This window comes from Lotus japonicus, chromosome 3 (assembly GCF_012489685.1).
Source record: "Lotus japonicus ecotype B-129 chromosome 3, LjGifu_v1.2".
Lineage (NCBI taxonomy): Eukaryota > Viridiplantae > Streptophyta > Magnoliopsida > Fabales > Fabaceae > Lotus > Lotus japonicus.
In genome coordinates, this window is record NC_080043.1 from 53,397,381 (window position 1) to 53,410,349 (window position 12,969).

General features: G+C 40.6%; 1 protein-coding gene across 1 annotated transcript; it reads left to right on the top strand.

Moving 5' to 3' along the window:
• Positions 1-45: 45 nt before the first annotated feature.
• LOC130743294 (interactor of constitutive active ROPs 3-like) lies at positions 46-11,398 on the top strand. Its single transcript, XM_057595471.1, has 2 exons — positions 46-169; positions 10,236-11,398. Exons 1-2 carry the CDS (start codon positions 167-169, stop codon positions 11,232-11,234), a joined length of 1,002 nt encoding a protein of 333 aa, XP_057451454.1. The 5' UTR covers positions 46-166; the 3' UTR covers positions 11,235-11,398.
• Positions 11,399-12,969: the final 1,571 nt, after the last annotated feature.

The following is a 12,969-nucleotide window of genomic DNA, read 5'->3' on the forward strand; positions in this document are numbered from 1 at the left end:
CAGCAAAGAACTGAAGACTTGTTTACAGCTGATCAGTACAAACAAATCATGGCTATGATTCAGCAAGCTACTGCAGTTTCAGCTTCACAGAAGCATTCAGAATCAGGGAAAGCTTTTGTCAATCATGTGACAAAATCAGCAGTTTTTGGGGCAGAGGTCTCAGGCAATGGTGAGCACTCAATCTTATCTTGTTTCAATAAATATGATAGTAAAGATTGGATTATAGACTCGGGTGCAAGTGACCATATTTGCTTCAATAAATTGTGTTTTAATACACTTGACAAAATTAAACCTGTTAGTGTGAGATTACCTAATGGTGTGTCTATACAGACTTGTTATGATGGGACTGTTAGTATAACAGATTTGATTATGCTACCACATGTGCTTTATGTGCCTGAATTCACATACAATTTAATCTCTGTTCATAAGTTAGCCAAAAGAAATCATTGTGATGTGATCTTTGGTGAATTCACTTGTTTTGTTCAGGACGTTCAAACCAAGAAGAAGATTGGTTTGGGTAGCTTAAAGGAAGATGACCTTTATCATTTAGTTGTCACTAGCCCTTCTAGTACTTGTTTTACTGTACAAAATGTAGTTAATGAAATAAGTGATTCAGGACAGATTATTCCACCTGGTGCATTTGATTTTTATTCTGCTCATGGTATTATACATCAAAGAAGTTGTGTTAATACTCCTCAGCAGAATGGGAGGGTTGAGAGAAAACACCAGCACATACTCAACATAGCCCGAGCTCTTCTTTTTCAGTCTCAATTGCCTAAGAAAATGTGGGGCTATGCAATGCTACATGCTGTTTTTCTGATGAACAGAATTCCAAGTAGGATTTTGGAAAACAAATCACCATATGAAATGCTCTATGGTGAGAGACTTGATTTGCAGAAACTGAAAGTTTTTGGTTCCCTATGTTTTGCAAGCTCTTCAACTTCTAGTAGGTCTAAATTAGATACAAGAGCAAGGAAATGTGTATTTTTGGGGTTCAGACAAGGGGTTAAAGGTTCTGTGTTATTGGACTTGGTTTCACATGAGATTTTTGCTTCTAGAGATGTGACTTTCTATGAACAGATCCTGCCTTATAAAAATGCAACATCTACTGCTTGGACTTGTTTGGATTTGGCAGTCAAGGGTCAGAGTTCTTCTTCCTTGAATATTCCAGAAATGACACTTGATTCCCCAGAGCATAATTCTGATCATGAGAATGTTCCTAGTCCAGAATTAACTCATCATGTTCAAGTAGAAGAGACAATATCACATCAGAATGTGCGATCTAATGCAGAAATGGAAGAGAGTTCTACAGTTACTCAACAATCAAAGAGACCTATCAAGAGACCATCTCATTTGAAAGAATTTTGTTATGGTTCTTTACCTAACAGAACTAGTACAACACACAACATCATGAAACATTATTCACATGACAAGCTTTCTTCCACACATGAGGTGATGAAGGTAATTAGAGACTAACAGGAACTATAGATGAATTAAGAGACTGAAACGAAGTTTGTATTGATGAAGAAAAGGAAAATACAGATTAGGATAGTAGTGTATTGCTAGAAAACTCTAACAACCCAAAGAGAAGCTCGAATGGCTTTCTCTCTCTAAGAGATTCCTCTCTCTCTCACTATAACAGAATTGCAGTCCTCGATGCCCCCTGTCAACCACACCTCCTCATTCCTTATACTCACTCCCTAACTAACTCATTCTTCTCTCCTGCCTTTGGACAGCTCAGCAGCTTTCCCTTTCTTTCTCGTGTAGACTTTCCATATTGTGGGCTTACCAAGGCCCAAGTTCCCTTGAATATTTGAGTTTCTATCAACTCCTGCCTCCTTAGGAACAGCCTTGTCCTCAAGGCAGAATTCAGGAAACTGTCCTGCAAGAACCTCATCATCTTCCCAGGTTACATCATCTAAGGACTTGTGCTTCCACTTGATTAAACTTTGATGGACCTCTATGTCTCCTTGCCTGATAGTCCTGGAGCCCAGTATTGACTCAGGATACACATCAGCAGCTTCATCAATGCCTAAGTCTCTAGGCAATTCTCCTTGCACCTGATAGTTTCCCACTGCTCGTTTCAGGAGGGACACATGGAAAACAGGGTGGATTCTGGAGTCTTCTGGTAATTTGAGTTTGTAAGCCACAGCCCCTATCTGAGCTTCAATCTGAAATGGGCCATAGAACCTAGCAGCCAGCTTCTGGTTAATTCTCTTAACTACTGAATGTTGCCTGTGGGGTCTGAGCTTAAGAAACACCCATTCCCCTACTCCAAAATTTAAGTCCCTTCTCTTCTTGTTAGCATAACTGGCCATTTGTTCCTGAGCTTTCTTCAAGTGTGCCCTTAGTTGCCTTAGAGCTTCATCTCTTTCACTTAGTTCTAAAGCAACAGCTGCCACTTTAGTTTCATTGGAGAGAAACCTTACCAAGGGGGGAGCTTTCCTTCCATAGACCACTTCAAATGGAGTCAAACCCGTAGAGCTATGGAAGGTAGAATTGTACCAAAATTCAGCCCAAGGGACCCAATAGGACCATGACTTAGGATGATCTGAAGCAAAGCACCTGAGGTAACTCTCCAAACATCTATTGATGACCTCAGTCTGACCATCAGTCTCAGGATGATAGGCTGAGCTCATTTTCAATTTGGTCCCTTGCAGTTTGAATAGCTCTGCCCAAAAGTGACTAACAAAAATGGGATCTCTATCACTAATGACAGTGCTTGGCACCCCATGTAGCCTTACAATCTCTCTGGTAAACACCTCAGCAATAGATTTGGCAGTGTAAGGATGCTTGAGTAAGATGAAGTGACTGTATTTGGATAATCTATCCACCACTACCAGAATTGCTTCATAACCCTTTGACTTAGGAAGCCCTGTAATGAAATCTAGAGAGAGATCCTCCCATACTGCATTAGGAATCGGAAGAGGTTGTAGTAGACCCCCAGGAGATGTGGAACTGTATTTCTGCCTTTGGCAGACATCACAAGATCTCACAAAGTCTCTAATTGTCTTCTGCATGCCTACCCAATAGAGTGAATCTGCCAGTCGTCTATAGGTTCTAAAAAACCCTGAATGTCCCCCAGAAGGAGAACTATGGTATTCTTGCAACAGCCAAGGAATTGAGGGAGATGTGGGGGAGATTACCAATCTGCCATGATACAAGAGAACCCCTTGCTGAACAACAAACCCAGGTTTGGACTGAGGGTTACTCTGAACTTCTTGAAGGAACTTCTGAATGTAAGGATCATTGGCTATCTCCTCCAAAAGTTTCTTCCTATCCTCCCACACGGGAAAAGACAACAGAGTTTTGAGCTCCTCCTCATCAAAGCACCTTGAAAGAGCATCAGCTGCCTTGTTTTCTTGCCCTGGCTTGTATTTTACCTCAAACTGGTAACCCAGAAGCTTTGCCAACCAACACTGCTGATCTGGAGAAGTTATCTTCTGCTGCAAAAAGTGTTTCAAACTCCTGTGATCAGTATACACCACAAAAGCCTTTCCCAACAAGTAGTGCCTCCAGTGTTGGATGCACAAAACCAGTGCCATCAGCTCCTTTTCATACACAGATTTTGCCAAATTCCCCATAGACAGGGCCTTACTGAAAAAAGCTATGGGCTGTCGCTTTTGCATTAACACAGCTCCAATGCCCCTCCCTGCTGCATCACATTCCACCTCAAAAGGCTCATCAAAGTTGGGCAAAGCTAGCACAGGAGGGCTTGTCATGACTACTTTCAATTGTTGGAAAGCCTTCTGTGCCTCAAGTCCCCAAGAAAAATTGTCTTTCTTGGTCAGCTCAGTGAGTGGTCTTGCCATTTTGCCATAGTCTTTGATAAACTTCCTATAGTAGCCAGTTAAGCCCAAGAACCCTCTCACTCCTTTGACATTTTTGGGTGTTGGCCAATCCACAATACACTGGATCTTCTCTGGGTCCACTGCAACTCCAGCTCCTGAAATGATGTGGCCCAAGTAGTCTATTTGTGCACATCCAAATTTACACTTCGTCTGGTTTGCTACAAAACGATTATCCAGTAACACTGTCAAAACAGTTCTAAGGTGATCTTGATGCTCTAACATAGTCTTACTATAGATTAGAATATCATCAAAGAAGACCAAGACAAATTTTCTCAAATAGGGCCTAAAAATGTCGTTCATTATAGCTTGAAAAGTTGCTGGTGCATTCATCAACCCAAATGGCATTACCAAGTATTCATAATGACCATTATGAGTCCTAAAAGCAGTTTTAGGAATGTCCTCTTCATGGACTCTAATTTGATGGTAGCCAGACTTTAAGTCAATCTTGGAAAAAATAGCAGCACCATTTAATTCATCTAAAAGCTCATCTACAATGGGAATAGGATACTTATCTGGGATTGTAGCTTTGTTCAAAGCTCGATAATCCACACACATTCTCCAGCTTTTATCTTTCTTCTTCACTAGGATTACAGGACTTGAATAGGCACTCATACTTGGCCTAATGATTCCAGCTTCCATCAGCTCTGCCACTTGTCTCTCAATTTCCTCCTTTTGATGGTGTGGGTATCTATAGGGCCTAACATTGATAGTTCCATGACCTGGAATCAAATTGATTTGGTGCACCTTGGTTCTGACAGGAGGCAATTGAATTTTCTTGGAGAAAACTGCTTGGAATTCCTCCAGCACATTCTTGATCATCAAAGGTACTTCGAGTACTGCTTTAGCCATCTCTGAGGTTTGCAGTTGAGGTCCCCAATATTCTAATTGTATTCTGCCCTGAGTGTTGCTGAGAAATGCGTGAAGGTTGCTTTGCTTGCTATCCTTGATCCTCATACCCTGCAATTTTACCACTTCATTCCCATACACAAACTGCATAGTCAAGAACTTCCAATCCATTATCACCTCTCCCAAAGTGCTAAGCCAAGCCACACCTAGCACCATGTCCAGTCCCCCCAGCTCCAAAACCAATGCATCAATAACAATCTCAATCTTTCCCAGTCGTGCTTTGATTCCCTTGCAGATCCCAATTGACATCACCCTATGCCCATCTCCGAGCTTGATGCTCTTTGACAAAGGAGTGATTATCAAACCCAGTGCAGCGACGACCTTGGGTGAAATGAAATTATGGCTTGCTCCACTATCCACTAAGATCAGCAATTCCACACTACCTACTTGACCCAATATTTTCATGGTTTGATGCTCACCCAAACACCCCAATACTCCCATGAGTTTACACTCCACAGTTTCCTCTTCTTCGCACACTTCAGGTTCACCCTCCTCAAGCATTACGATTTCACCATCTTCATCAATGGTTTCTCCCTCACCAAGAATCAAGACTCGCAGGGATCGTTCTGGGCACTTATGCAAGGTGGGGTGATATTTCCCTCCACACTTGAAGCACAACCCCTTGGCCCGCCTCTCGGCGATTTCTTCCACCTGGAAACTTCTGACCCCCTTCCATCGCTCCGACGACCCTGAGCGGTGGTCGCCGTCGCTCTTGCGCGCTGTCAAGCCCGGCGGCGAGGAAACACTCGTGTTGGACCCAGCGGAACTGAAAGATCGGGTCTGGTTTGACCCACCGGGTTTAGAAAAGCGGGCCACATCTTTACTTCCCAGCCCACTCTTGTTAGCAAACGACCCGGCCCAATTTCCTTGACCCGAACGCTCGTACCCAAGTCGTTTTACAACCCGTTTACCTTCATCCTCATCTTCTTCCTTGAGTTCATCCTCTACGTCCTTTGCGATGCGCATCATCTCCATGCGAGTGCTTGGATTTAGAGTTCGCACGCGTCGACGAATCGTCGGTTTCAACCCGCTCATGAAGTAACCCAGGTATTGGTCCTCCGGTAACCTTCCCACCTGGGATGAGAGAAGCTCGAATGCCTCCACGAACTCCTCCACGCTTCCGCGTTGTCGAAGCGTCGACAGCTCCTCAAATGGGTTTTCCAACCGACGTCCTCCGTAACGAGCGATCAATGCTCGTTTGAGCTTTTCCCAAGATAACTCGTCTTCTGTTTCCATCAACAAATTGAACCAATGGATCGTCGATCCTTCCATGCTCAAACGTGCCAGCTTCACTCGTAACTCATCTGGTGTGCCCTGCACATCGAAATAGATTTCCGCTCGCGTAATCCAGGCCACTGGGTCATCTCCTTCGAACATGGGTAGCTTCACCTTCTTCCCGGCGAGGCGCGACTCACCCAGATTGGAGTCCCCTGTCGAGGCTTCTCCTTCGTAGACCACCTTTTTCCCCACTTGCTTACTGAGCTCAGTAAGCACTAGACTCTGCTGCTGCATCTGGAGTGCTAGTTCCTGCAGCGTCGCAGTCACTGTACCCATCTGAGTTTCCAGAGCTTCCATTCGATCAGTCATTTTGGGTGGCATCTACCAACACTGGTTCAGAAGATGGTGTTGATGATCCGGCAGGTCGGACCAATTGATGAAGGTAATTAGAGACTAACAGGAACTATAGATGAATTAAGAGACTGAAACGAAGTTTGTATTGATGAAGAAAAGGAAAATACAGATTAGGATAGTAGTGTATTGCTAGAAAACTCTAACAACCCAAAGAGAAGCTCGAATGGCTTTCTCTCTCTAAGAGATTCCTCTCTCTCTCACTATAACAGAATTGCAGTCCTCGATGCCCCCTGTCAACCACACCTCCTCATTCCTTATACTCACTCCCTAACTAACTCATTCTTCTCTCCTGCCTTTGGACAGCTCAGCAGCTTTCCCTTTCTTTCTCGTGTAGACTTTCCATATTGTGGGCTTACCAAGGCCCAAGTTCCCTTGAATATTTGAGTTTCTATCATGAGGCATATGTTCTTAATATTTCTGCTGATCAGGAGCCTACTACTTATGCAGAAGCAAATAAACATCTCCACTGGCAAGAAGCAATGAAAGCAGAAATTGCAGCTCTTGAAAAGAATGAGACTTGGAAAATTGTAGATTTGCCTCAAGGAGTGAAGCCCATAGGAAATAAGTGGGTTTATAGAATTAAAAGGAATGCAGATGGGACACTAGCTAGATACAAAGCCAGATTAGTTGCTAAAGGTTATAATCAAATAGAAGGCTTAGATTATTTTGATACATTTTCACCTGTTGCAAAGCTCACAACAGTCAGAATGGTTTTAGCTTTAGCAGCAGCACAAAATTGGCATCTACATCAGTTAGATGTAGATAATGCTTTTTTGCATGGTACATTTGTATACATGAACATACCAGCAGGAGTTCCTACAATGAAGCCTAATCAAGTATGCAAGTTACAAAAATCACTGTATGGACTCAAGCAAGCAAGTAGAAAATGGTATGAAAAACTCTCTTCCCATCTCAGAAATCTTGGTTATTCACAAGCTACTTCTGATCACTCCTTATTTGTTAAGTTCCAAGATACTCTTTTCACTGGACTACTTGTATATGTTGATGATGTTATACTATTTGGAAATTGCCTAGCTGAATTTCAAGTAGTAAAGGACTCATTACATACAACTTTTGGTATTAAAGATTTAGGCATTTTGAAATACTTTCTTGGGTTAGAAGTAGCACATTCTTCTTTAGGAATCTCCCTTTGTCAGAGGAAATATTGCCTTAATCTCTTGACAGAAACAGGAACATTAGGAAGCAAGCCTGTTTCTACTCCTTTGGATCCCTCTTGTAAGCTGGTTGTTAATCAAGGAGAACCTTATTCAGATGCTGCTGCATACAAAAGATTAGTAGGCAGGTTATTATACCTCACTACTACACGACCAGATATTTCTTTTGCAACTCAGCAGCTTAGTCAGTTTATGAGTAATCCTATGACTGATCATTATAAAGCTGCACTCAGGGTTTTACGGTTTTTGAAAACATCTCCTGGACTAGGTCTGTTCTTCTCTAGAAATACACCTATTTCTATCCAAGGATATTCCGATGCTGACTGGGCAGGGTGTGTCGATACTAGAAGGTCTATTTCAGGTTATTGTTTCTACTTAGGGAATTCTTTGGTTTCCTGGAAAGCAAAGAAACAGACTACAGTATCAAGATCTTCTAGTGAAGCAGAATATCGAGCCTTGGCATATGCAACTTGTGAGTTGCAGTGGTTACTCTATCTGCTTCAAGACTTGAGGCTTACTTGTACCAAAACTCCAGTTCTATTTTGTGACAACCAAAGTGCTCTATATATTGCTGCAAATCCAGTTTTCCATGAAAGGACCAAACACTTAGAGATTGATTGCCATGTTGTGAGAAACAAGTTGCAAGCTGGCATTTTGAAGCTCTTGCCCATTCCAACTACTCTTCAAGTGGCAGACATGTTTACCAAAGCTCTTCAGCCTAGAGTTTTTCAGGGGTTCATTGCAAAGCTTGGCATGGTCAACATCTTCCAATCTTCAGCTTGTGGGAGGGTGTTAAAATGTAAGGACTATTCTGATGATCAGGAATAGTTCAAGGGCCATGTTGTAATAAGCTAGTTAGTTAGTTTAGAGTTTGTTATGGTTTGTTGTGGTTGTTAGACTAATCTGCTGAGCTGTCAATGCCAGCTGTACAAGTTAGTTACAATAAGATAGATTAGCTAGAAGATAATCAACACTATATATAGTGTTCTTCATTGTATCAGAATCATTAGATGAATATACACAAAAATTGTGAATTCCAGAATCATCTTCTCCCAATTTTCTCTCTGATTTCTTTGAACCATTGAAGAAGTGAGTTCACTTCCCAAATGGGAACAGACGTTTCACATAGATGAAATTGGAGCACTCACGCGTTCGAATATTTAAGCAGGACTGGAGTCTAGAGAGGATGTTTCGGATTCTAGAGAGGATGTTTCAAATTCTAGGGAGGACGTTGAATTCCAATTCTGATTCTCCCACTAAATCTCATAGTGTAAGATGAGACACAGTTGACCAACGTTATAGTGTGCTTTGTCTAACAATGGGCTAAAACTAGATTACTTTAATGGTGAGTTAACTCTATTAATAATAGGGTTCTTGTTTGTAATGACTTATAAAAGGTATTGACACCATATTTTTATTTTTCTTTGGGAAATTTATCCTCAATCAAACCATGTAAAACCATTCTCGAACTCCCCTTATTTATTTTCCTCTTCTTCCTTTCTCTTCTAACTCATTTGAGCAAAACAATGTGTTAGTCCAATATGATTGTGTAAATAAGATAGACATATGGCGTTATGTAGTTGGGTGATGCAAGTTTCCTTATCATAACTCAAATCTCTTCTCGAGTTTAAATGAATGGATATAAATCCTAGAATTGCAATAATTTATTATACGTGTATCCTTATAATCTCTTTCAATGTCATAATAAGGATTTAATAACAAGAATAAACATTTCCTACGATAACACCTTATAAATTTGGATTTCTTACCTCAGAGTTCACTCAATAATTTTTCTGAAGATGGTATCAAATAAGAATATATGTTGTAGTTTCTTAATTGAATATTTCTACTAGACGAGTTATTTCCCTTATCAAAACTCTTGAGTTTTTTTTTGTGAAAGTGACTTAAGTGTTCTCCTCATTCTCTAAGACGACATATGGCGTATACATGGTTTTGTTAGCGTGGTAGAGCTGTTTGGACACAGTGAGGATGTACTTGCAGAAGGCACTCTAATGCTCAATTCAATGTGAGAGTTAGAAGAGAATTTCATGGTCTTAGAAGAACTAAGATTTGTAAGAATGAATTTTGAGTTAAATAAATGTGTGATCAAACCTCCATTTATAGGCTTTGTCATTCTTTGTCATTACCTTTGCAAGTTCATGGGTAGCCTCTATGAAGAGTCTTACAAGTCCAAGGTTGGCTCTAGGCATCCTACCTTAAATGTTTTTATTTCGGCTGTTACACGATCGCTCAACCTTTAGCTAGGACGAGGTGTCCATTTACCAAGTCTTCTAGTCCGCTCTTATGGCATTTGTTAGGTGCAAGCCCTCTGGGTCATTTGAGATTCTATTCAGACTTTTGGGCCCATTGGAACAAGGGTCTATGGTGAGTTTGAAGGCACCATTTTGTTGTGTATTAGGGGTCTTAGAATTAAGGTGACTAGCCACACTAGTATTATATCATAGTTAAGAATATTCAATCTAGATCATAATAATGATTAATATATGTTCCCAAAGTTTAATCGCTCATAAAGGTTGCACGTTCCACCCAAGAACATATACTAACTTTCTAATGTAGTTCGGCAACATAGGTTTTTGGTTGAATGTTAAGAAGTAAGAAAAACAAATTTTATTTTAATTTTAATATAGCTTTCGACATACCCAAATTGCAGAATCATCTACATTACTTAGTTGGATCTCATTCTGTTGTGGGGAACATGGAATTCCAACTCAAGGATTCCACATGCTCAGAGCCATCTCAAGGTCAAACATTGGTCAATGAGACTTTGGAGCAACTTGACAATGCAAAAATAATAGTGGAGTCTATAAGAGATAATGTTGCCAAATTTGTTCACGACCACAACTCTACTGCTTTGGATGCTGCATTTTGTTTCTTCAGGTATGAGGTAGCAAGATTGAGGTCTGTCATAGAGTCTGCTGAGACTAAGTTTTTGGAAGAACGGATTCGGAACATGGTCAAGATCAAGAATGTTTATGAGTCAATGGAGCTAATGAAATCAGAATCAAGACAGAGAGAGTTTGAGCTACAAGCTGAGCTGAAAACAAAGGAAGCTGATATTGAAGAATTGAAGGCAAACCTGATGGATAAGGAAATCAAGTTGCAGGGTATTGTGAAGGAGAATGAGAAATTGAATTTGAATATGATGCTTGGAAAAAGCTTAATTTCACGCAAAAGGGAATATGATCTTGGAAAAGAGTTTAGAAGATTGGATGAGTGCGCAGAAAAACTGAATGGCGATCACATGGACAAGCAGGCAACATTACAAAGTTTATATGAAGAGAATATAATGCTGAAGTTTCAAATAGGGAAGGCCACGATGAAACTTGAGATTGTCACGGAGGAGGCAGTGAGGTTGGCTGAGCAGATGGAAGTGCTACAAGAAGAAATGTTTGAAACAAAAGAAGAACTGAGAAGGGTGAAGGTGCAATCTGATCAATGGAGGAAGGCTGTGGAAGCTGCCGCTTCCATGATTTCTGCAGAGAACAATGAGAAACTCACTGAGAGGTCTTTGTCTTTGGATAACAAATGCAACCCTCCTAGGAATAGGCCCTCTAATTTCGCTGAAGAAAATAATGATGATTTCCAGAGAAAGAAAGATGGCAACATGTTGAAGAAGATTAAAGGGTTATGGAAAAAATATATAAAGTAGATACTATCTTATTCATGATTTGATTTGAATTTGTACTCAAGAAGAATTGTCTTTCTAGAGCTTTTATGTTTTGATACTTTCCTTTTTTACTGTGCCAATGATGCCTATTGCCCTGTTTTGACTTTGGGAAACTTTGTTTGGATGGTTGGTAATTAGTTGTGTAATGGATTAGATTGTTTTACATAATTTATCCTTCACCTATCTATAAAATGATTATTTTTTAAATTCCGCAAACTTATGATGGGGGGCGGTCTCTCATTCCAAGACAAGGAAAGTTGTTGGGCTAAAAGAGCTTTTACATAAAACTTACATTTACCTCATCCAAAGAGGACTAGTGGGGATCAAACCTGTGACCTGTCAAATACGACACTTGTCACTAGTAGCAGAAAATGATTATTTGGTTTGGACCTTTTTTTTTTTGCTGCTTCAGAAAAGTACAAAAAAACATACTAATGCCTAGTAAATCTCTCAACCGAAGATGACGAATCTCCTGATGAGGAAAATTTAAAATGCGGACCCCGGGATCGGGGGTAGCTCACTCTCAAAGAAGCCAGATGATCTACCACCGTATTAATCTCCCTACTAATACCATTGAGCTCAATTGTCCAATCTTTGTGCAGCCAAGCCTAGATCTTCGAGAGGATAGGCCTGAAGCGAACATTCTCCACCTCCTTGAAGGTCGCTAACAAGTCTGTTCAATCCACCTCATAGATGATTTGTTCATACCCTCGACTCCAAGCAACCACTAGATCGTCCCTAAGAGCCATGGCTTCAGCCTGAAGCGCACCTCCCAAAACCTCAAAAGAATGGAACGCAACCAGCTAGTTTCCTCTTTCATCGCGCGCGACACAGACACCTCCCATACATTCTCGGTTGCTCTATTACCACACTCTAAACCTTGAGGATCCAAAAAATTAACAAACCGATCGTGGTCATGGCGAATTCTTCGACAAGCTTCATGAATTGACCAAGACGAGGATTCAATGATCATATCATTTCGCCACTTCCACGCCCCCCGTAGGGTTGCATCAAACCTGGTTCCCTGGCTTCCCCGGGCATGCACAATCCACCCTTTCACCTCTTGATGCATAAAACCTGGCCAACTGATAGCCCCAATCCTCCTCCAAAATTCCATGGAGTGCGGACAATCTCGAAGGCAATGAAGAATGGTTTTTGACTACACTGAACAACGCGTCCAGGATGGAGACTGCGACATGTGACAAGAGAACCGGTATTGTACTTTCTGCGAAAAAATATGTATCTTGAATGAAGTAAAACCTCGAAGGCAGTATTTTATTTTGTAAGATAAATGTTCAAAATAAATATGTCTATATATACATATTTTTTACAACGGAAAATAAATTTCTCTACATTAGATGTTAGTAATAAATATCAAAATACTAAAACCAAATCAAACTTTATAAGGACCCTCAAAAAAGGTTAGGATCTCTCATTTTAATAATGCAAATCCAATCTATAAAGAGAAGACGTAACAAGAGGTAAAAAGGAGAATGAAACACTCTTTCCTTAGAAATTCATATCAAATACTGATTCTTTACCCACTTTGATAGAAACAAATCAAAACAGTCCCATGTTTTTATCAGAATTATAGGAATGGGTTATGTGTACTGTTCATTCGATTTAATCAAATCCCCAATTTCAAATTTTCAATTCAATTCCCATACTTAGAACCAAAGCGAGGGAAAGAAAAATGATTTAGGAAGAGTTATAGGAA